The 22706-nt window shown below is 35.6% G+C and overlaps 1 protein-coding gene across 1 annotated transcript in view; it reads left to right on the plus strand.

The window, feature by feature from the left end:
- The window catches only part of MPDZ (multiple PDZ domain crumbs cell polarity complex component), a gene marked incomplete at both ends in the record, with an annotated part of 141580 nt that extends 121479 nt beyond the window's left edge, over positions 1-20101 (plus strand). The window contains 15 exons of the mRNA XM_084237770.1: positions 1917-2009; positions 2095-2169; positions 3340-3493; positions 5611-5756; positions 6421-6504; positions 6683-6876; positions 8776-8923; positions 12423-12509; positions 13368-13458; positions 14234-14277; positions 15133-15255; positions 16432-16536; positions 17107-17219; positions 18040-18163; positions 19955-20101. Coding sequence (XP_084093896.1) covers positions 1917-2009; positions 2095-2169; positions 3340-3493; positions 5611-5756; positions 6421-6504; positions 6683-6876; positions 8776-8923; positions 12423-12509; positions 13368-13458; positions 14234-14277; positions 15133-15255; positions 16432-16536; positions 17107-17219; positions 18040-18163; positions 19955-20101 — 1728 coding nt within the window. The remainder of the gene's footprint in view (positions 1-1916; positions 2010-2094; positions 2170-3339; positions 3494-5610; positions 5757-6420; positions 6505-6682; positions 6877-8775; positions 8924-12422; positions 12510-13367; positions 13459-14233; positions 14278-15132; positions 15256-16431; positions 16537-17106; positions 17220-18039; positions 18164-19954) is intronic.
- Positions 20102-22706: the final 2605 nt, after the last annotated feature.

Below are 22706 nucleotides of genomic sequence, written 5' to 3' on the forward strand. Positions count from 1 at the left end.
TATTAGGAAAGAATTAGCTGGTAACGAGATGTCTGACTTTGTGGTACTAGTTTTTGCTGATGCTTTCTCCTTAAATTAGTCTACCTTAATTAAGGTAGATTTTTACATCGTCCTAATCCTGCCTCAGGCTCTTTCAAGGAGTTCCATTTTCAGACAGATAAAATCAAGTTCTTTGCCCTGCATTCAGAGGTTGTGTTTAGATAGTTCATTGTAGATGTAGAGTATTACATAAAGAAATACTTCTTTGTGGCAACAGAGAAGTCTTTTGGTGTGGAAAATTCCAAATGGATGATACATAATTTCCATTGGGCAAAAGGATAAGGATTTGGTCAGTTTGGTAGCATGTTGAGCTTTTCATTCATTAAGCCTGATTCTTTTACCGCTAGATTAGGTTTTGGGGCTTTGAAATTCTGGCAAGGTTAGAGTATCTGAAGTATATTGGGTTATATCCTATAGAATTGTAAGTAGAAAGATCATATGTTTAGTAGCACTTTTGTATACCATATGAAGCTTTCAGACCCTTTCTTAATTATACTTGATCCTAGCAGCAACTTTGCTGTTGGGAAAATTTTATTATTCCATATTTTTATGATGAAAGTTTTCTGCAGCTGGTTAGAAAGTGAATTAGAACCCAGCTCAGCCAAAGGTGATAGTTTTCTCTGTCTTATGCACATAACTGATATCCTGGAAAGAGTGGCAGTAAAGAGACACTCAGTGATAGTCAGAATGCCATCAGGCATTATTAATCTGCCTCAGAAAAGCCAGAGTTGATCATTTTTAAAATGGTGGTGCAGCGTTGCCTTGGTCTTAAATGTCTAATGGGAAACCTCGCTCCCCTGTGTACATTGCAGAGAGAACATGACAAGATTCTCTTTCTTTTACTTTACATTTCCGTGGATGGAAATAATAATGACAAGCCATAATGAAAATATTTAAAATTCTATTTTAATTTTATTAAAGTAACTATTAAAGAATGATAAAAGTCTATTATTGAGCATTTGGTTTTGATACAAGAAAATATGGAAAATATAAACAAAGGTGGTGTAACTCTATAGGTTGGGCAGGTTTTCAGTGTAGGATTTTGAGGTCAAAGTCCAGAACATTTTCACTCTGCTGCAGATCACAACACAACTCTCTGGAGAAACAAATATGCATACTAACCACCGGAAAGGACAGAGTATCTCTAAGGTCAGAATACCTGTAATCTCTCTGCTTAAAAAAGAGGGTGGCAGAAAGGGATGAAGGAATCCAGTTTGGTAGTTTTTTCTAAGCCATCAGTCAGAAAGGGAATGGGGAGGAAGATACTTTGGCTTTAAATAACTTAGTACTTAGCCAGTGACACAAAACTAATGAGAAAATGTTGTATGTTGATTAAGTTATCAAGTGCACTTTTGTTCTCTGGTTATTTTGTCAGTTACACATGATAGGTGACTGTTGACATATTATACATACACACACACACACACACACACACACACATATATATATACACACACATATATATAACACAAAGGTACTAGAGATTATACATATGGATGTGAAATATTCAAGTGCAAACACTTGAATAGTCATTTTATGGGAGAAATGGATGGGTTTTCCCATTAGAATATTTATAATTTGCTTAAGAAAATAAATTCTATTTTTAAACAGTTAAGTTTGTTGAGGTACTTGATATATATCACAATGTGTGTTTTAGGGGTATAGTTCTCACACCTCTACAAATACATGTTATCACACTACTCCCTCCACTAAAGCACCAATAGTCTTTCACCATTGAAGGGATTATGCAAGTTTTCATTGCTTTGCTACTACTTGGGTATAAGATAGCATTCAGTAGTTATGTCCTTATGTCTTTTCTTTTGTATAAAATTAATCTGTTTTGAATCTTCTGAGTATTGTCATTTTTACTTCTCTAGGATCAAGGGGGTTTGGGCATTGCTATCAGTGAAGAAGATACTCTCCATGGAGTCATCATAAAGAGTCTAACAGAGCATGGGGTAGCAGCCAGGGTGAGGCTTTGCTTTTCCCTCTGTCATAAACTGGTAGAGAATTATTTCTGGAAAATCACTCAAAATTGGACATATTTTAATTTAGGATGGACGACTCAAAGTTGGAGATCAGATCTTGGCTATAGATGATGAAGTTGTTGTTGGTCATCCTGTTGAAAAGGTACTTTTCCAAAAGAAAGCAAATACTGATGTGAACCCATCCTTGTGCATGGCTACTGTGTGTGTGTGTGTGTTTGTGTGTGTGTGTGAGAGAGAGAGAGAGAAAGAGAGAGAGAATATATGTGTTTGGTGGATCATAGTATTTTAGAGTTCTGTTAGACAGATATTCTTAAGGAAGAGATTATGCAGTTCTTCAGTTTCTGTTTTCCACTCATGGTGATGTTAAGAAAGTTTTTATTGACTGGTAAAGTCAGTATTGAGGAGGCATTGTGGATAATTACCATTTTGGTTTGCCCTTAGGAAACCTTGAAGCATTTAAACAAAGGATAACAGTTTTAATACCAACAGAATATTTTTAATGCATATTTGTTCCATTAAGTATCTACTGTGTATATTGCTTTATAAACATGTTTTTAAGACTCACTCATTAAATCTATCACTTTTATTGGGTTAAACAGTTCTTCAAACCTGAGTTTGCTCCTCCTTTAAAGTGATTATAGTACTTATGAGGAATCTCCCTTGAGACCTTTCACATAAAAATGGCAGAATAAAAAACTGTTACTCTTGAGACTTGGTGTGCAAATGTTTCCATCTATACTTTGGCCAGCAAAAAACTTAAAGCTATTTTTTTTATATTCAGCTTAAATTCAGCGTAAATACTAGCATAAATTGGATCATTTAATCCAGAGTATCTGTGTCTTAACTTTCCATTTGATTGATTCTTCTGTTGCAGTTTTTCTTATTCTGATTTTGATGTATGTGTTTCTTTTCCATTCATAACGTTCATGTAAGTTGCTTCAGATTCACTGTAGAATCAGGAAGTGGGAACAATATTGCTTATGTCTTCTAAGGTTGTAGAGAGCAGAGAGGTAGATGAGAAATGTAAAAAGGTTAAAAACCCTGTACTTAAGTAAGGTAGAATATGGTGAGAACTAAACTTACAGTAGAAAATGACTGTGGCATTAATGTGTATCAGCTAAGTTGAGAAACTAGAAAGAAATTAGAATCATTCTTTCTTGCTCCCTTAAGTCCTGACAAGGAAATAATTTTCCTATAACTCATTTCTCAAGCATAGATAGAATTGGACTCCAATTATAATAATGACTTCTTTGTTTACAGCTACTAATTTGCTTTTATATTTTGTTTGCCCTCCACACCAATACCCTACCAGTTTATTAGCCTTTTGAAAACAGCAAAAACATCAGTGAAACTTACTGTTCATGCTGAGAATCCAGATTCTGCTTCAGCCACTGGAGAAAGAAAGAACAGCTCCCAATCTGCAACAGCCCTTCCATCTGGCTCCCAGGAACCAGAGCCCATCCGAAGTAAGGGCTAGTGTCACCTGAGGCCCGCGTGTTTGACACACTTGAACTCAGCAGCATGTCCCTAATTGGGAGCCAACTGCCTGCCTGTAGTTAGTGTTTGAAAGGCCGCAACAAGGAGGCCTTGGTGAGAGGTGGTATAAAAAGAGAGACTCCTTAAGAGAGAGTGCTGGCCTATTAGGCATGTGATGATGTGTGGTACAATAATTGGCCATCTTAAATAGCCATCTACCACTCTTAGTCTCGTTCTAAAGCAAGAGAGCAATACTCTGCTCTCCTATGACTTTTTCCTAAGGGAACCTGTGATTTAATAAGGTTTCTGACTGTGAATTAGAATTGATGCTTTCCATTTTTTATATTGAGCAATTGATTTAACTTCTCTAAGTCATAGTGTTCTAATATGTAAGAGGGATACAGTAATACCCACTTCACCGGTGGGATCAGCTATGCCTGACCCTGGAAGAAAGAAGAAGGTTAGTCAGTGCCACGGTATGTGTAGTGGATCCAGTCAAGTAGATTGATATGCATTCCATTGTAGTATATTGAGACAAATTATTCCTTTGAGTTACTTTTTGAGGAAAAACTACAGTACTCTTTAATAAAACAATTAATTTCAAGTTTTGAAGTATCAAAAAAAAAAACATTTGAACACATTGTCCTATTGTGTAGTTGGGGAAAAGAATGTTTCGGTTCTAAAGTGAAACATTCAGTTTTTTTAAAAAGCAGTTTAAAGCACTTGTAATATAGTCGGGGGAAAAAGTCTTAAAGTAATACATATCTGATGAACATAATTCTTCATTTAGAAAGACTGGGTAATTCACCAAAGTGTTAAAAATTTATGGAAATTTTCTCAATTTTCAATTTTATGTTGATCCCTAAATAGTGTTGTCTAAAAAATATGAAATGCTGAATGAAAACATAACATAAAAGAAAATATCTTACACCTGTTCTTACCATTTCAGGAGGAAGAAAATAGTCTGTCTCAGATTCTTTCCTAAAAAGAGAGCATCTTGTCTAAAGCATAAGCTACTCTACCAAGTGTCCTAGTTTTCTCAAAATATGCTGTTTGTTGTATGCTCGTTGGTACATCATAAAACATATGATATAAGATTATCATAAAACAAGGTGTGAAGTTACATTCTCCTTGTTTGTTCATTTCCTTATCAATTCAGCTCTGAGCATGCATGTACCTGGATTTAGTATCTGAATTTATGAAACATCAAGAAAGACACAAGGAGACAAACTGCATATAGATCTTAACTTCATGTTTTATAAGATCATACATTAAATCCAGTTGCATATATGCTCAGATTTAATTATATAAGATTTGCTCTAGAATAAGAAGAAAAGGGAGAAAAAACAGAAACAGTAAAAGCTCTAAAAGGCAAGCACTATGGCCAGAACTACTATGTGCTTTATGTTTTAAGGTCTCACTGAATGTTTTTGGGCCCTGCCACACATGTCATTTCTGAGGTTTATAAGTCATAATTTTTTTTAAAGATTTATTTATGTATTTATACAAGCACTGGGTATAGTCAGAAGCATGGGAGGGTGAGAGAATTCACCAGAGTGGAGAGCAGAACAGGCAGACTGACAAAGTACACTGCTGAGGGGAGCAGCGGCTGGCAGGAGAGGTCTGCACACCATGTGGGACCCTCACCCGGCAGCCAGGGATCGAACTGGCGCTGCAGAGGCTGCAGGCAGCTTCACAACCCAGCACTCAACCTCTGTGCCACCGGGGAGGCCCTATAAGTCATAATTTTAAAACAAGTTTGTTTGACTCCAATGAAATGTACATTATCAAAGTGAAACTAGAGGTTCAAATCAATTCTGTTTTCAATCCTTCATATATATTATTGCTATAAATCTAAAAACTACAATATAATAAAATAATTAAGCAGGTATTTTTGTGCCCAACCACCACCTTAAATTACCAACGATGATATAATCATATTTGTTTGATTTTTTTTAACATAGATAAAAGATTATTGAAATCTTCTTATTACCAATCTTGGTTTGTTTTCCTACTCTGTCCTCCCCAAGGCAAAGATGTTGGTGAGTTTGATAGATAAGGCCATCTAATCAATTTTTATTTGCTTTTTTTTTTTTTTAAATTTTAGGTACTAGCAGATCATCAACACCAGCAATCTTTGCTTCTGATCCTGCAACCTGCCCCATTATCCCAGGCTGCGAAACAACAATTGAGATTTCCAAAGGGCGAACAGGACTGGGCCTGAGCATCGTTGGAGGGTCTGACACTCTGCTGGTGAGAGGCTTCAGACACACAGGCAGGCTCCTCAGCCAGCCTAAGAGTTTGTCACTGGGAAGATTGTTTTCAGTTTTATTAAATGAAATATAAGGGCTTACCAAAATGCCTCATACATTGTTATTTTAATTGATCACATATTCAGCTGTGCACTAGGATGTTTATCTTGAGTACTTTAATCTGACTCAATAGGATTATTTTACACCTGTGATTGTGACCTTTAGGTTCATAATAGGTCTGGCAGTTCCCCAGTCCTTGGCATAGTTTAGTTTCCTTTTGTACTGTCCATATATAGTTGGATTATTGAGATAAGTTTGAAAAAATGAATAATTTGTTTGTAAAATTTTCTAAATACCAAAAGTAACTTTTCAAATCTAATCACTTCATTTGCAGATAAGAGAGGTGTTTTATATCTATTACATATATATGTCTTTACAGATGTATAGTTTATATTCTTTACATTATTTTAAATTTTTCTTTAAATTATTATCATTAGAAATATAAGCTTCTTTGAATCTTTAGTAATTTTCTTTGAATTTTGATATACAGCCGTAAGTCTGTAAGTCTATCGATATCTATAGAAGTACATTGTGTTCTAACTCCATTTCTACTCACCATTCTTTGGGAGAATGGATAAAGGATGAGTGTTCATTTGGGTCCTTAGGGTGCAATTATTATCCATGAAGTTTATGAAGAAGGAGCAGCATGTAAAGATGGAAGACTCTGGGCTGGAGATCAAATTTTAGAGGTATGGGATGCTATGTGTTTGGCCTTTACAATTAACAAAGAAAATGTTGCTTTGTGGAAAATGGACTTTGTTTTCCTATTTCTTTCTTTCTCCTTCTCTCCCCTTTCTATCCTTTCTGTCCCTCCTTCTCTTTCTTAATTCATCATATATGCCATAGTCACTTCCCATTTCTATGCAGGTGAATGGAATTGACTTGAGAAAGGCCACCCATGATGAAGCAATAAATGTCCTGAGACAAACACCACAAAGAGTGCGTCTCACTCTCTACAGAGATGAGGCTCCATATAAAGAGGAGGACGTTTATGACACCCTCACCATTGAGCTGCAGAAGAAGCCAGGAAAAGGTCTGGGATTAAGTATTGTTGGCAAAAGGTATGACTTGAAGAGGACAAAACCAGTGGCCTTTTGAAAATAACTGACTTCAAATTCTTTTGAAGAATACTAGTAGTAATGGAATCATCATTTGCTGTTAGTATTCTATAGGTAGTTATCGTCAGCCTACTCAGTAATGTAATGTCAAACTTGAATTTCAAACCTTATAAGTATGTTAGGGGATTTTGAAAGTACTGGACAAAAAGTCATTGGATATTTTTTTAGTAACTGCTTTGTACAAGGAAATATATTAGGTTTGATGAAACAGAGTCAAGTAAGGTATGGTTCCTGACTTAAAAAAAAAAAAATCTCAGTTTGGCAAACAAGAATTAAATATATCCTTGCAACAAATAATCTATTGCTGAGTGACAGAGATGAATTGTGACGAGTCGTGGAAGCAAAGGAGAAAAAGGGACTGTACCCGGAAGACTGGCGCTCAGACCATCTGTCACCACTGAATGCCAATGAAGTAGAGACAGGAATTGAATCTTTAAAGTGAACCTTAAACAGCCGACAATTTGAAAGATGGGGGGGTGAGCACGCTGAAAAAACCACCTTAACATTTCATTTCCAGCTTCATTTTTATTGTAAGTTGAACAAAGACAGTTGAGCAGTAAGCTGGCCTTCATCACTGCCAGGAGATTGTGATGTCCAGCCCCTGGAGTTCCTTATCACTCTTCTGGAGACCTGGTCTCAGTCTAGTCCCACTGTGCTGTGGCTGGTCATCAGATAGCACTGGCTTCTTGCACTCCTCCAGATGTGTTCTCGGGCTGGAAAATGAACTCTGAGTAGACAGGCTATAAACAGTATGTGTGTGCAGATTTCCTGCTACACTAGCTTAGTGTCTTACCAGATCTCCTCCCCTTCCCTAGCCCCTTATCAGGGCCATGTGACTCTGTTTAAGGGAAGTAAAAAGAGGTGACTGAACTGAGGTAAAAAGTAATTAAATGATAATTTGAGGTCCAGTAAAAGGAAGAAAAGGATCAGCGTGAACAATAACATGCTTTTAAATGGGAATTGAAAGTTAAATAATAGAGTGGGGTGGCAAACTGGTGGACATATGTGGATTTAGTACCTACTTTAAGTATTTGCATATAAATAATATTAATAAAAATATATAATAGTAAATTCAGCACCAATATTCTGAAAATGGGAAAGCAGGGATCAAAAGGTAAAAATGCCTCATTTGAACTCATGGCCTTGGTAAGCTCAAGAGATATAATTAAACTTTCAGTAAACATTTCCACTTAGTTATCTTTCTATTCCAACAAGAAATTCTTGGTTTGTTCACAGTTTCATCAATGAAAGGAGGATTAAAATAAGATTCCTATTTGTTCATTTTGAATAAATATATCTTACATGAAAGTTACCTTTGTAATGACTACAAAATAAAAGATTACAAGAATGGTACTTTTTTTAAGTTCTAGATAATATTTGGTTTAGTGTGAAATACACATTCATTATTTTTAATGTTAATAATGTTTATGTTAATTGCAAAGTTTTTATGTAACTACTGGTAAATATTGGTTCCAGGTTTCATTATGGCATAGAAAAGAACAGTAGATTAAACACCCATGAACTGACTGTTAAGTTCAGATTTTGCCATTTAATAACTATATGACCCATAAAATGAAAATAATAACCATTTTTACTCAGTATATACCTATTGAAGATGAAATATGCTTATAAATAGCTGTTTAGTCTCTGAAATACTATATGAACTATTTATCACAATAACTAATTCCAGTAATGTATTAGAATTTCCAGTAATGCAGAAAATGTTAACATTTTTTAAAGCCATGAAAATAGAAGTAAGTTTTTCAGTTAAAAAATTTACCTTTGTATGAAGTATTTCATGACATTTGAGAAAAATTTTGAAATACAAAATTATGTTTGTAGAAATGACACTGGAGTATTTGTGTCCGACATTGTCAAAGGAGGAATTGCAGATGCTGATGGAAGACTGATGCAGGGAGACCAGATATTAATGGTGAATGGAGAAGATGTCCGTAATGCAACTCAGGAAACTGTTGCTGCGTTGCTAAAGGTAAAAGTCTACAATATTTTGTAGAATAATAAAGAAGAAAGAGAATGTAAATTGAGTTACCAAAGTCAAACAGGTACTGAGTTCTTTTATTTAAAATGTCATCTCAAGAGCCTCTCTGGTGGCCTAGGGGTTAAGTCTTAGCACTATCACTGCTACATTCTTAGTCCCATCCCCAGCCAAGGAGGTGACCCCCAAGACCTCTCCTGTCCTGCCTGCTTCTCCCCTCAGCAGTATATTTCAGTAGATGGGCCTGTTCTGCTCCCCACTCTGTCTCTTCTCCCCACTCTGTTCTGCTCCCCACTCTGTCTCTTCTCAACTCCCCCTCCCCCCACACACACACACACCTGGCCTACACCCCAGCTCTTCTACACAAAAATAAATAAACTCGTTAAGTATTTTTTTAAAGACATACTTAGAAGCCAGATGCCATATTTAAGTGACAAATTGCTAAAGAATAAACATATAGTGTTTATTCACTATATGATCTTAATAAATCTGTCATCTTTTTTTTCCTGATTCACTTTATTTTCTATATGCATGTTTATTACATCGTCCTTCATTTTTCTACAGTATATGATTTCCCATGACATTCCCACCACCAATTCACCCGTGCACCATCACCATAGTCCCTTGTGCTCTTCCCAACCTTGTTTTGGTCCCTCTCCGTCACCCCACCTAGAGAATGTCTCTGGTCTATGGTTGCCTGTTGATTTTGATTTTTACTTCATTATAGTTACTTTTTTTTCCTGATCCCTTATTTGGTTCCTATAAATTCCTCCTGTCAGTGAAACCATACGGTATTTTTCTTTTTCTTTCTGGTTTCTTTTTTTTTTTTTTGGTTGCTCAACTTAAAGAGGAAAGATTTATAAATAAAAAGATTTATAAATCTAAATATTATAAAGATTTTATTTATAAATCTTACCTCTTTAAGGTGAGTAGTATATGGATGTTTTTGTAAAGGAAAGGACATACTCAGACAGCAAAGGAGAAACAAAAATATTAACTTCGTATTTATATTTGAACTTATCCTTATGACATGTGGCATAAGTGAAGATTCTCATCTTTGGGCTTTGAAAAGTGATTTGGCAGAAATTCAGGAGGTGACAGAGGAACACTCAGGGTACCTGTGGAGATTATACTTTCTGGATTCTGCTGTTCCAGCCTCTTAGCCCCTTTCTAGGCACACTAGATTGGATGTCTGTGTTTTTCCAGACATGAAGAATGTGGAAGAGATTTAACTGTCTTGAGCCAAAGAAGAAAATATTTGGTTCAAATCTTATTCTTACTCTAAAGTAAACACAATGATTAAGCCAGTGTTACCTCACATTCCTCAAGTTAAACAACTGAACTATGTAAAATTTGACTTAAAAATCAAAGTGAATGCACCTCCCTGATGGCACAAGGGATTAAGTCTCACCGCTGTCAAGCTGTTTCCAGTCACAGCAACATGAGTTTGATCCCCAGCTAGGGCACATGGTCAAGCAGACCTCTCCTGTCTTGCCTGCTGCTCCTGCTCCCCACAGCAGTGTATTTCAGTAGATCCTCCTGTTCTGCTCCCCACTCTGTCTTTGGTGTCCTCTCATCCCCTGCACCTCTCGCCTACAAATCAACTCGTGTATGCATAAATAAATAAATCTTATGGGCCTCCCCTGGTGGCACAGCTGTTGAGCGCTGGGCTGTGAAGCTGCCCACAGCCTCTGCAGCGCTAGTTCGATCCCCGGCCGCCGGCAAGGGTCCCACATGGCACGCAGACCTCTCATGCTGCCCGCTGCTCCCCTCAGAAATATGTTTCTTCAGTCTGCCTGTTCTGTTCCCCACTCTGGCTCTGGTGATTTCTCTCACCCTCCCGCGCTTCTGACTATACCCAGTGCTTGTATAAATAAATAAATCTTAAATAAATAAATAAATAATTCTTTAAAAAAAAATGAAAGTGAATGGGTCATCCTTATGAAGTGAAGGTGATTTAATGCAGATTTACCTGGTAGTACCTTCACTGGAAATTATATCAATAATTACCAGGTTTTAGTTCATTTTATGTTATGAAATATATTTCCTCCATGAATAATCATTTACTGATTTAAAAAGCAGAGCCTGCATCATTTTTAAAATAAATTGTAAAATACAGAGTAGTCATTTAAAAATTCAGCTCCAGGAACTTTAGGTTTATTTTCTGTCAGAGAATATTCCAGTTTCTAGAGGGGACTTAGGTTCCTACAAAATGCAATGCTTACCTCGTTTTCCTTAGCGAGGAGTGTGTTCTTATGACCTGAAGATAAATAGTTAAACATTGATGAGAAAAAGATCCGATTGGTTGGTATCCTGACATGTGTTGTGTGTCAAATGACATGAGCCTTCATGACAGTGACCAGCAGCGTTAGAACTGTCAAAGGTCTCAGGTGCTTGTAGGAGCTTCCTTCAGTGACTGGACTCACGGAGGGATTTTCAGGTGATCCTAAGATTGTTTTTTTAAGATTTTTTTATTTATGCATACAAGAGCTAGAGTCTAGAACAGAGATGGAGAGGGTGAGAGGATTCACCAGAGACAGAGTGGGGAGCAGGACAGGCAGATCTACTGAAGTACACTGCTGAGGGGAGCAGTGGGCAAGACAGGAGAGGTCTGCTGTGCCATGTGCGCCACCTCCCTGCCTGGGGATTGAACTCGTGCTGCAGTGGTTATGGATTGCATCATAGTGCTGCATCTTAACCCCTTGCGCCACCTGGGAGGCCCCTGATCCTATGACTATTTACTGCTGTGTTTTTTGGTGGAATCTGGTAGATGCATATGTGTTTAAATTTAGTTATTAATAAAGTACACTTAAATGTATCATTTCTTACAGATTTATCAATTATTAACAATAAGGTAAATATTATTTTTAGTGAGGAATATCCTCCATTTTGAGATAAATTAAAAATAATTGTTAACTCCATAAAGCAGTAAAATTAATTTTAAAACTAAACCACTGTTTAAAAAATCATTCTGACAGTATATGATGAGAGCCTTAGCATAACTTTGCTATGTAGCTATTGCTGCTTATTGTTGTTGTTTTGAGTTCATAATTCTTCATTTAAAAAGCTCACATAAATAATCCTCAATTCACAAAAATGTCATGTGCTCAGGTTCTTGGTTGTGCTCTTTATAATGATAGGAAAAATGGATGCAACACAATTGACAAAAACTGTATAAATTTCACTAAACAAAGCAAAGCATATGGTATACATGTGTCTGTTTAAAACGATATTTATGGTAACTGTTAACATGAAAAATAAAATCAGGGAGATTACAGAACACAAATTATATCTATATTGTAGATATAACTATGTAATATAAAATCTTATAATTTTGTTAACAGTAATTGGGATGTAATTATTGGAGACATATAGTCCTATTTTTCCTGTTTCATTTTATTTCCAAATTTTCTTTAATGAATATGGAGTAAAATGTATTCCTAAAATCATGACAGCACTTTTCAATGTTTCCATGAAACAACCACTCCCCCAGTGTTCCCTAGGCACAGTAACCTTGGAAGTCGGAAGAATCAAAGCTGCTCCATTCCATTCAGAGAGGAGACCTTCTCAGATCAGCCAGGTGGGTAGCTGTGGAACTCATCAGGGTCTACAGTCGACATACCAAACTGAGCTCAGGGGGACCCTGACTGTGGTTCTGCCTGCGGGTGTGTGTGCAGACCTGGTGGAGTGGCTTACAGACAGTCTGATATGAAAGAGCAAGAAATTAGAGTAGACAGGTAAACAAAATGTAGAATAAGTAGTTTCTAAGTCATTTAGTGCAATTTTATTTCAAGTATTCTTTTCTGATACGATTTTTTCCCCGTAATCAGCAAAGTTCACCATTTAAATATATGTAAAGCAAACCAAGGTAACATTTTGAATTGTTTTGTAACATTTATTAATCTATATTCAAATGGAAATACCCCATGTAGGTGAACTGTAGATTCCTGCCACCTGTATACAACGTGCTTATATAGTTCAAATCTCTTTGCAAGCCCCTTGCCTCAGTTTTCTTTTCTGATCACAGAAGCCCATTTTCATCAGCCTGTCCTTAAAGATCCCTTACTCACTCCTGATGACTACCTTTTTTTTCCTGTATACTAGCCCAAGTTGTGCCGTTGTTATTTCCTTTCTAGTCATGTACAACATAGTTTAAATTTTTGAGATTAACTTGAATCAGATTATGGAAATCCACTGAAATTTTAGGTTGATTGAGCTCAGTTTCATCCACCCTTCTAACTTCAGTTTCTCTCCATCACTGGACAACTTCCTTGAGAAAATAATGAGTAGGAATTTTAAATTGCCCTTCAAAGTATTATTTGCACTCTTATAGTATTTCTCTCTAGATACATTTAAAAAATTGAATTCTGATATGTGCTTTTTAGAGGATGCCTTATTGCTTCCAAAACTTTGTAAAATAATTGTTATATATTTGTAGATGAGTGAGGGCAGCCTGTCATCATTCACTTTTCCACTTTCTGGATCCAGTACATCTGACTCCCTGGAAAGTAGCTCAAAGAAGAATGCATGTAAGATTGGTTTGATATTTAAGCATGGCTTACAGATTTGAATTTTGGTCCTCAACGTTGATTTTTCCCCCACTACTTTAATTTACCTCTGAAATATTTTTCCTCCATATCATTCTATGCCTTGATATTAGTGCAAGATGCATATAGGCAAAAATTCTGAACAGTATGAAGTTGTGCCTTTGGCAGCTTTTCTCATTTGATTTTCATTTCATTTCTGTTTAATGTAACACCAATAAATCAAAGATATTATCAAGTGAAGCCTTTTTTTCCATGAAGATTCCAAAAATTTTGATCGAAAAAATGAATATAATCCTCCTGTGTTTTAATTACATGAAATCATGATGCAGAAGGTTTTTTGGCGAGAAGCATTGGTTGAAAGTTGTTCAAATTGAGGGATCTAACCATATGGCAGTCTCTGTTTGCAATATGACTAATATTCTAGAAATTTAGGTACTTAAGTCCATGGATTCTTTTTAATACATTCACGACTTTATTCTTCTCAGCTGTGCACATGTGTCTTTCTCTCCAAAACACATTCTGTCCTTAATTCATTCAGAGTGGATTATGCAGTTATATAATCAATGTTTATAAGAACAAAGAAAAAATGGGATGGTGTCTGTGTACTTTTCCAATTGGAGAAATAGTTCCTTTAAGAAAGATTTAATTGTGTCTAAAAGCAATTTTGAGCACCCCCTTTCAAAAAAAATTGGGTAACATTTATTTTCACCCAGTTACAGTTATTGCTTTAATATTCGTATTTTTTTTATCTTTATAGTGGCATCAGAAATACAGGGATTAAGAACAGTTGAAATAAAAAAGGTAACATGGAGGAGGGAAAACAGTAAAAAATGTTGACTTCAGAGGCATTTACATTTATATTTTCCTGGTAGCTGTACTGCTTTATAATATCATCTGAAAAAAAATATTGTAAATGTGGGAAAGTATTATATGCAGTAGAATTAGCACAGCACAATCTTTGCTGAATTTCCTAGTCATAGTGCCTTGTTTGAAAAACCATTGTCGGCATTTTCTGTTCTGTCAAAAGTGGCATCCACACAGCCCCACACACAGTAATGACTGACCTCTCACTTACACTGAAAAGTAAACCTTAGCTTTCAACAGATACTTCCTATTCTCCTGGAACACATTGTTCTGACAGTCATGCACAGGAGAGAAAATAAAAGCAGCTATGATTCAGTTACCCTTTTCTGTGTGATAATTCTCTTGTAGACACTTATGCCACCACCTTCTGATTTTATATTCCCTGCAACCCTTTGTGAGTGGAGATCCATTTTGTCAATGACGATCTAGTGATTCATTGAGAGGGGGGCGGACTTATTCCAGGTCCCAGTGTTGATAAGTGCAGGCTCCTGGCTTTAAAGACAGATCTCTCTGATTGTGAAGTTTGTGGCCCTTTCACTTTCAGTTTATCCAATTTTCATCAGTCCCACTACTGATTTTCCTTTAGTATGTGATGATTTCCTTTGCTTCCTGAACAGTTTATTTCCCTAAATTATGATGAGAACCTGTTTTACTTTAAGTAATCCAATTTTCTTGAACTCATTTTCTGTCCTCACACTTGGAAAATCAGAATTAACTATGGAATGTGCTAAAGAAAGCAAAAAGTGAATCGGAAATACCACTTTAACAAGAATATTCTGTCTCTCATGGTAGGGACCTGCAGATTCATTGGGAATTAGCATTGCTGGAGGAGTGGGCAGCCCACTTGGTGATGTTCCTATATTTATCGCGATGATGCATGCAAATGGAGTTGCAGCTCAGACTCAGAAACTCAGAGTAAGTTTTACTAATAGCCTTGGTTGCCCTAGCAAAGCTGGCAAAAGTTTTTATAAACTGAATCTGGCTACTTGTTGCAACCAGTTTTAACTGTCTATATCTGCTTTTAAATCAGCTAATTCAGTCACAACAGTGTTTGCTGTTGTGAAGAAAATAGTAAGAGAAGAGAAATTGCTGTTGTATGCAAATTTGCAAGCTAATGAAATGAGAAGGTTTGTATTTAATATTTCTTACTGATTATAAAAAGAAAGCATTCGAAGAAAACTGTTTTCAAAATATCGGTATGAAATGACTTTTTTCTTTGCATATTCATTGGTTTAAACATCAGTATAACTTGATTAAATGAAAATGGTCTTTTTGTTGCATTTCATTGTTAATTTTGTAGAATTTTAATATAAATATGGCTTACAATGTTACCAAACTCACTTCAGTGTGGAGGGATTATACAAACATAGAGTGCTTTGATGGAATTTATACTAACTGCCCAGTCCTGAAATCTTGTGACTATTACACTGAAGTCTCCATAAAGTAAAATCACCTCTTAGTTTAAATATTGTCTTAATTGGGAATGCTTTCATCTCTTTGGCATCTAAATTTATGACTAATGATTAAAAATTGTTACACATAGCACAGGGGTAAGAACATTTTTTTCTCTGATAAACCAAATAATGAATATTTCAGACTTTGTTTCAACTACTCAGGTCTACCTGTGAAAATTGCCAAATAAGCACGACTATCTTCCAGACTATCTTTATTGATCAGAATGAGGAGTGGGTTGGACTTGGCCTGTATCTAGAAGTTTTCCAGCCCCTTACTTAATGTCATTTCTAATAATGTATAATAATAATGTCCAGAGAAAGTCTGGTTTCCAAATGATAAGAGATATTTTATTCGTTTAATAGGAAGCAGTGTCTTACCCACTAGAAATGGAAGCATGTGATTCCTTCCCCACCCCTTTTTCTACCCCTAGAGCCTATAAAACTCAGTTATGTAGATCTCAACCATTATGTGCAGGCTGCTTTTTGTGGTTACTGCTTCTTGAACTTAGTGGTTTCCTTGATTATATTGCAGGCCTGATAGCAATCTGTATGTGCTGTGAAATGTAGGGAAGGAAATGGTTTTTGAGTCCTAGTGTCCCACTCTTCATGGCACATTGCTTTTTCTTTCTTCTTGCAGGTAGGAGATAGGATTGTCACAATCTGTGGAACATCCACTGAGGGGATGACTCACACACAAGCAGTTAACTTATTGAAAAGTGCCTCTGGCTCCATTGAAATGCAGGTAAGATTCTCATCCCAAGCACTGTTCAGTATATGGGTAGCTTGAGGTTAAATGAGCTTTGATGTTAAAACAGTAAAAATGATTATGTTTCCTGCTGTTATTTTATATAATATTACCCTTGAACATAAATGATTACATGAGAGTTCCAGGAAAGTATGTAAGAAATACATCTGTCACATTTTATCCCAGTGAATTTATTGTTTTATACTTGCATCTAAGGGGGAAAATTATAAAGACTTAGTAGTAAATGATTAATTGCTAGAATTTCAAATAATATGAGTAGCTTGTATTTTAAAGATCTTTTAAAAATATTTGCATATGAAACCATGTTTGAAAAGCATTGAAGAGATTTGTAAAACTGAGTTAATAAAATATTTTTACTGTCAGTTGAAGAGAACTTTGGACTTCGTGAAATTTCTTTCTCTTGGCTCTGGACTATGTTATCAGGAATGATTAAGCAGACAATAAAATACATGTTTTAATCCAAATGCTCTTTATGAAGAAAAATTATTGCTGTCACCCTAGCCACATGAACATGTGTTTTTCTCCTTATATTTCTCCTATGTACAGGTGGTTGCTGGAGGAGATGTGAGTGTGATCACAGGTCATCAACAGGAACCTGCCAATTCTGGACTTTCTTTTACTGGGTTGACATCCAGCAGTATATTTCAGGATGATTTAGGGTGAGTTCATATGTTATGGTTTTATTCCCCCAACAGTCACTTAAGGTGAAATAATAGATGAAGATAGGCAGTGTAGAAATGAAGTGTTTCTAAACTCTTCAATAATTATGCCATGGATTTAGTTTATTGTGAATATAGATAGGCATGTGTGCTTGCCACTACCCTTCCCACAGTTCAGCTCTGAGTTTTTTGGTAAACAGTTTGGTCTTGATGTCACTGATTTGTGTGACATAAAACAAGTCAAATCTGTCCTTTTAGAATTCCACTTTGCTTGCTCATTTAATTAATCATCCTTTTGATTTAAAAAATTCAGTTACCCAGCACTTGAGTATGTGAGTCAGAAAATGAAGGAGAAGGGTCATATTAATATAAAATAACTTGATGCAACATTTCACATTGCTCATAATCCATTTTTCTCTCTGAAGTAGGGGATAGTGATGTTTCTTTCTTATTCCATGATAATCTTCTGCTCTTTAGTCCTCTCACTTAAAGAAACTGGAAAAGGGATGAGCTTTCAGTTTAAAAGATTTAAATGATTGTTAGTTTAAGGCACGAGAATGTTAGTTTAAGGTACCTGCAAATGACTAGTAGAAGTAGGATAATAAGTAGGATCATTTGATCATGTAAATTTAAAATACTGAGCCCAGTATGCGCTGACAGTTTAAGTATCCCAAAAATACTTATCATATATACTCTCAGTAATGCAGAGAATTATGCTACTTCTAGATCAATGTCAGATAATCTGTAATTTATAGATTTACATATATATATAGTTTTTTTTTTTAATTTGCAACTCTTTTTTTCCTTCCCTTTATTGTAGACCTCCTCAATGTAAGTCTATTACTTTAGATCGAGGACCAGATGGTTTAGGCTTCAGTATAGTAGGAGGATATGGCAGCCCTCATGGAGACTTACCCATTTATGTTAAAACAGTGTTTGCAAAGGTAAGCCCCAAAATTTTAAGGAACCTTTCTACTCTAAACATTCATTAACAGTGGTCAGCAGCTGGCTTATTAGTTTATGGCCTGAGGTAACACCAAATGACCAACAGTCGATGATTTTCTTTTAGAATCCCCCACAGGAACAAGTCATTAAATACTTTGTCCAATTTGAGGTTTAGTTGTATTTAAAGGAAAATAGCCTCAATTTGATTATATGGGTACTATTCACAATATACATACAAATATGAATGAGTTTTAGTTAGACAGTTTAGTTTTCCCTTTGAAAACAAGATGCAGGTGATTGAATGTCTTTTGAAAATAGGACATTTTAAATGTGTATGCTATAGAGCCCTGATAATTTCTTTTTCTTTGCAATTTTTGTTATTATGAAATTTAAAACAGGCATAGAAAGTATATTAAAAACATATGCAGATTAACAGGACATTACTTTGCAAATTTAATTTCATTGAATACAATGGAAAAGCAATTACCAAAAACTTGAAGAGTATCTAACAACTCTATTACCTGAACTAAGGAACATCCTTGAAGTCAAGGTATAAAATAAAAAAAAAATGTATGTACTTATAATCACATTGTAACCTGTTCTATCTTAAGAATCTTGAAGATAAGGTTAAAGTTATTTCAACATTGGTGAAAATAATGAAATAATTTAAACCTATGAAAGCATAAGGTAATGTGTTAAGACATTTTTCAGAAGCTACAAAGTTAAATATGATTTCTTTTAGGAGAAATTCCAGAATCTCAAAATTTTACAGTGTGTAGGAACAGAACTTAGTCAAACATATTAAGTGATTTTATGTAGATTTAGATTAGTTCTGTGCCCCTATGGAGGTTACATTCTGTTAAAAATTCTGAAAAAAAAATATTATTAAGCAACTTAAAATGCTTTATAACTACCTTGCTATAGGCATAATTTAAGAGATTTTTTTTAAGCTGTTGGTATGTCCAAAAATACAAACAGCATTTGCCAGTGAATAGAAGTCAGGCATCCTTTTCTTCAGCTTAGGAATTTATTTAGGCATGCTAGTTAGAACATATTTTAAGAATTTCATCATTATGGATACCTCATTAACTTTTCCATATATTTAATCTTACATTTAATTGCTTAACTGCCTACTATATAAGCATGCCTTAAGATGAGGTTCTTCTTCAAACATTGGTGTCTATATTTAATCTTAATCATTTAGGTCCCATAAAGAATATGAAGGCTCCACCTATTCTTAGGAAGTAAAGAACCAAACATCTTGAACAGTGTTTTTAAAGCCACAGAAAGAATTACAATTAGCAAGGTGTGTGCCTTGTCAGGCCCTTGTCCGTGTGCATGTGAGCTCTATGCTTCTGCACGCTTTGGGTTTTCTGGTCCTCATGCCCTTATCCTCAAAAACTGCTTTGCTTATCCTTTGTCTTATTTGTATAGGTTTACTTTAACGGATGAAAATTTTGGATGCAGTGAAATCATTCCTACTAGGCAAATTCCCAAATATTCTTTATTAATTTGATTTTCCACCAACTGCTGTGCTGAACAACCAAAAAGACATCCAAGTTATCTGTTGACTGCTAAATTCTTTCTCAAATTGGAGTCTCAATGTTAGGTGAAAGGCCTCCTTTGTGTATGTTCATCATTGCTTAATGGCTGTGGAGTGCCCGTGGAGCCTTGAGAGCAATGTGTGTATACATGCAGAGCAATTTACATTCTTGTTTAGCTCTTTTTCTGTTGTGTAGCTGCAAGGCAGCACTTTTTGAGAAGTAAACAAGCCTACTTTATAATTGCAGGGAGCAGCTTCTGAAGATGGGCGTCTAAAAAGGGGTGATCAGATCATTGCTGTCAACGGGCAGAGTCTAGAAGGGGTGACCCATGAAGAAGCTGTCGCCATCCTTAAGCGGACAAAAGGCACTGTCACTTTAATGGTTCTGTCCTGAATTTGCAGCTAGAATGGAGCCATCTGAACCGTCACTCACATCCCACACTTTTAAGAGATTGGAGCTGCTCTTGTGGATGACTATTCCCCTGCTGTCGTCTTTGGGATCTTCAGAACCATAGGGGAAAATTCCCTTAATTTAAGTTTGTTTTTCTCATGTGGAAGTGATTTTCTTACTAACAACCTGGCATCATTTTCCATTCCTCTTGAATTTAGCAAACTCAAACTCAAAGAGGACAATTTGCATAAGTAAAACCAGTCTTTCTTTGTAAAGATATCTGACATCTTATAGTCTTATGGGCAAAAATTATTAAGTGCTAAACAGATTAGTAGAGAGAAAAATAATTTTGAAGCTTGTCAAAGAAAATGGCTTCATGAATTAGGGGGAAAATTGAAAATATTAAATAAAGAAGAATATCTTGAATTTTATAAAAAGGCTTCATTTTTGTCAGTCTGCATCCTTTCCCCATTTTTAAAAAGGGAAATTTTTTCTATTGAATATCTTTAAAAATACTCTTTTATTACTTGAGATTTGGATATTATAAAAATTGCATCTCCTCACTTCACATAAACATATTTTCCTCCTAAAATACGTTTCTAAGATTGAGTAAACAGTAAATACATGACACACTATTCCTAAGCTTGTAATGAAAACACTTAATGCACATCTTTGTTCATCTTCATTTTTGATCTAACGTAAAATATTTTCATGTTTCTTATAAGTAAAATGATAATATCCCGTGTTAACTGTGTTTTCTCTAGAAAGCAACCATGTTAACCATGAAGAAACGTAGAAGCCTTACAGAAAGAATGGTTAGTGTTGGTTAAACTGATGCAGCACTAAAAATGTGTTAGCACTCTGTTCAGTTGGTTTTCAATTAGTATTAATCTTAATGACAGAAAAAAAAAGCAATGTGTTAGTAATTATTTTGGTTGTATGCCATTAGAAAATTGATAGAAAAATTAAGGAGATTAAGATAATTTCATTTCATTGCCTTATATCAACATCTTATAATACAATAGTTTAAGACTAAAGGAAACAGATGGAGCTGTTTATTGAGACAACTGGTGAGGAATTATCATGTGCTCACTCCCATTTTAGAGCATAAAACTCCTATATTAGAAATATAAAGTCACTTTAAATATTATCTATATTTGCAACAGAAGTAGTGTACATGTATTTTATTACAGCACTTTTTTGTAAATGCAGAATCAAAGTGAATAAATAAGAAATTTCATAGTGCACAAATAAAGAAGCAGGCATATTTTTGTTCCTTTTACTGGGGAAAAGCTTTATTATATTTTCAAGATTTACAGTTTAAAATTGGTTTTCAATATGTCTAACGGAACATATGGTATCCATAGTTACAGCTGAGGAACTTTGGACAACATGATTATGAAAGGCTCAATATTGTTTAAGTCCAGAATTTTTACTAATACCAACGATTCATACATTCTTCATGGAACACAAAAAGAGAAACTACTTTGTAGAAGGAATATTCACCTGTATATATTTATCTGAGATTCGTTTAATGTAATAATATTTTGTTTTCAAGAACTAAAGTGTGTTCAAGTGGAAAAAATTCATAATGGAAATTATATTAATAAACATGAAAAGTCTGACTTGAACACTGAGCAAGGAATTAGGAACCTTGTTCTGCTAGTTGTGCCCCAATTGGCTAATGGATATTCCTTCTGATTCATTTCATCCATAAAACTATAGGTTATTTTATCTCAAAGCTTGTATCTGTTTCTAAAATATAAGAATTCTGTGATTCTTAGTTATATAAAATGAATAGGCAAAATTACATATTGCAGTAATTTAGGGTATATTGTATTTCCCCCAACCAAGGTACTTGGTGTAACAGTTCATTTCAGTATCCCAGTGACACATCAACATTCTTAGTCATCACTTAAATCCATCATGAAGATATGTCATAATCCTCTCATGGTAAGTTGCTAGAAACTGAGCTACCATCTTTCATGTGTTTTTTGTTTTTTTTTGTTTGGACCCTCGCTGGTGGCTGGGGAACGAACCAGCGCTGCAAAGGCTGCGGGCAGCCTTGCAGCCCAGTACTCAACTGCTGCACCACCAGGGGAGGCCCCCATCTTTTATGTTTTAATTAGCGAGCATTTTTATGAAGAACACTGCAGCAGACTCGAGAGGCAACTCAGCGAACAAAATTAAGGTATGAGTAAATAAGTGGGAGTACCCCAATGAGAACAACTGTTGAATGTCTATACTGTGTACAGTTCTCTCAAAATTAATGTCCACTGGGAAACTCAAAATATGACCTATTTTGGAAATGGGGTTTTTGTGGGGCCTCCCTGGGGGCGCAAGGGGTTAAGCACCCCACAATGAAGCAATCCACAGCCTCTGCAGCTCAAGTTCAATTCCAGGCCGGCCAGGAGCAACCCACATGGCGCAGCAGACCTCTCCTGTCTCGCCTGCTGCTCCCCTCAACAGTGAATTTCAGTCAGTCTGCCTGTTCTGCTCCCCACTCTGTCTCTGGAAAATCATCCTCCTCTCACCGCATCTCTTTAAAGAGAGAAAAAAAATGGGGTCTTTATGAATATAATTAGTTAAATTGAGGTGAGATCATGCT

Source organism: Talpa europaea, assembly GCF_964194135.1.
Source record: "Talpa europaea genome assembly, chromosome: 7".
Taxonomy (NCBI): Eukaryota; Metazoa; Chordata; class Mammalia; order Eulipotyphla; family Talpidae; genus Talpa; species Talpa europaea.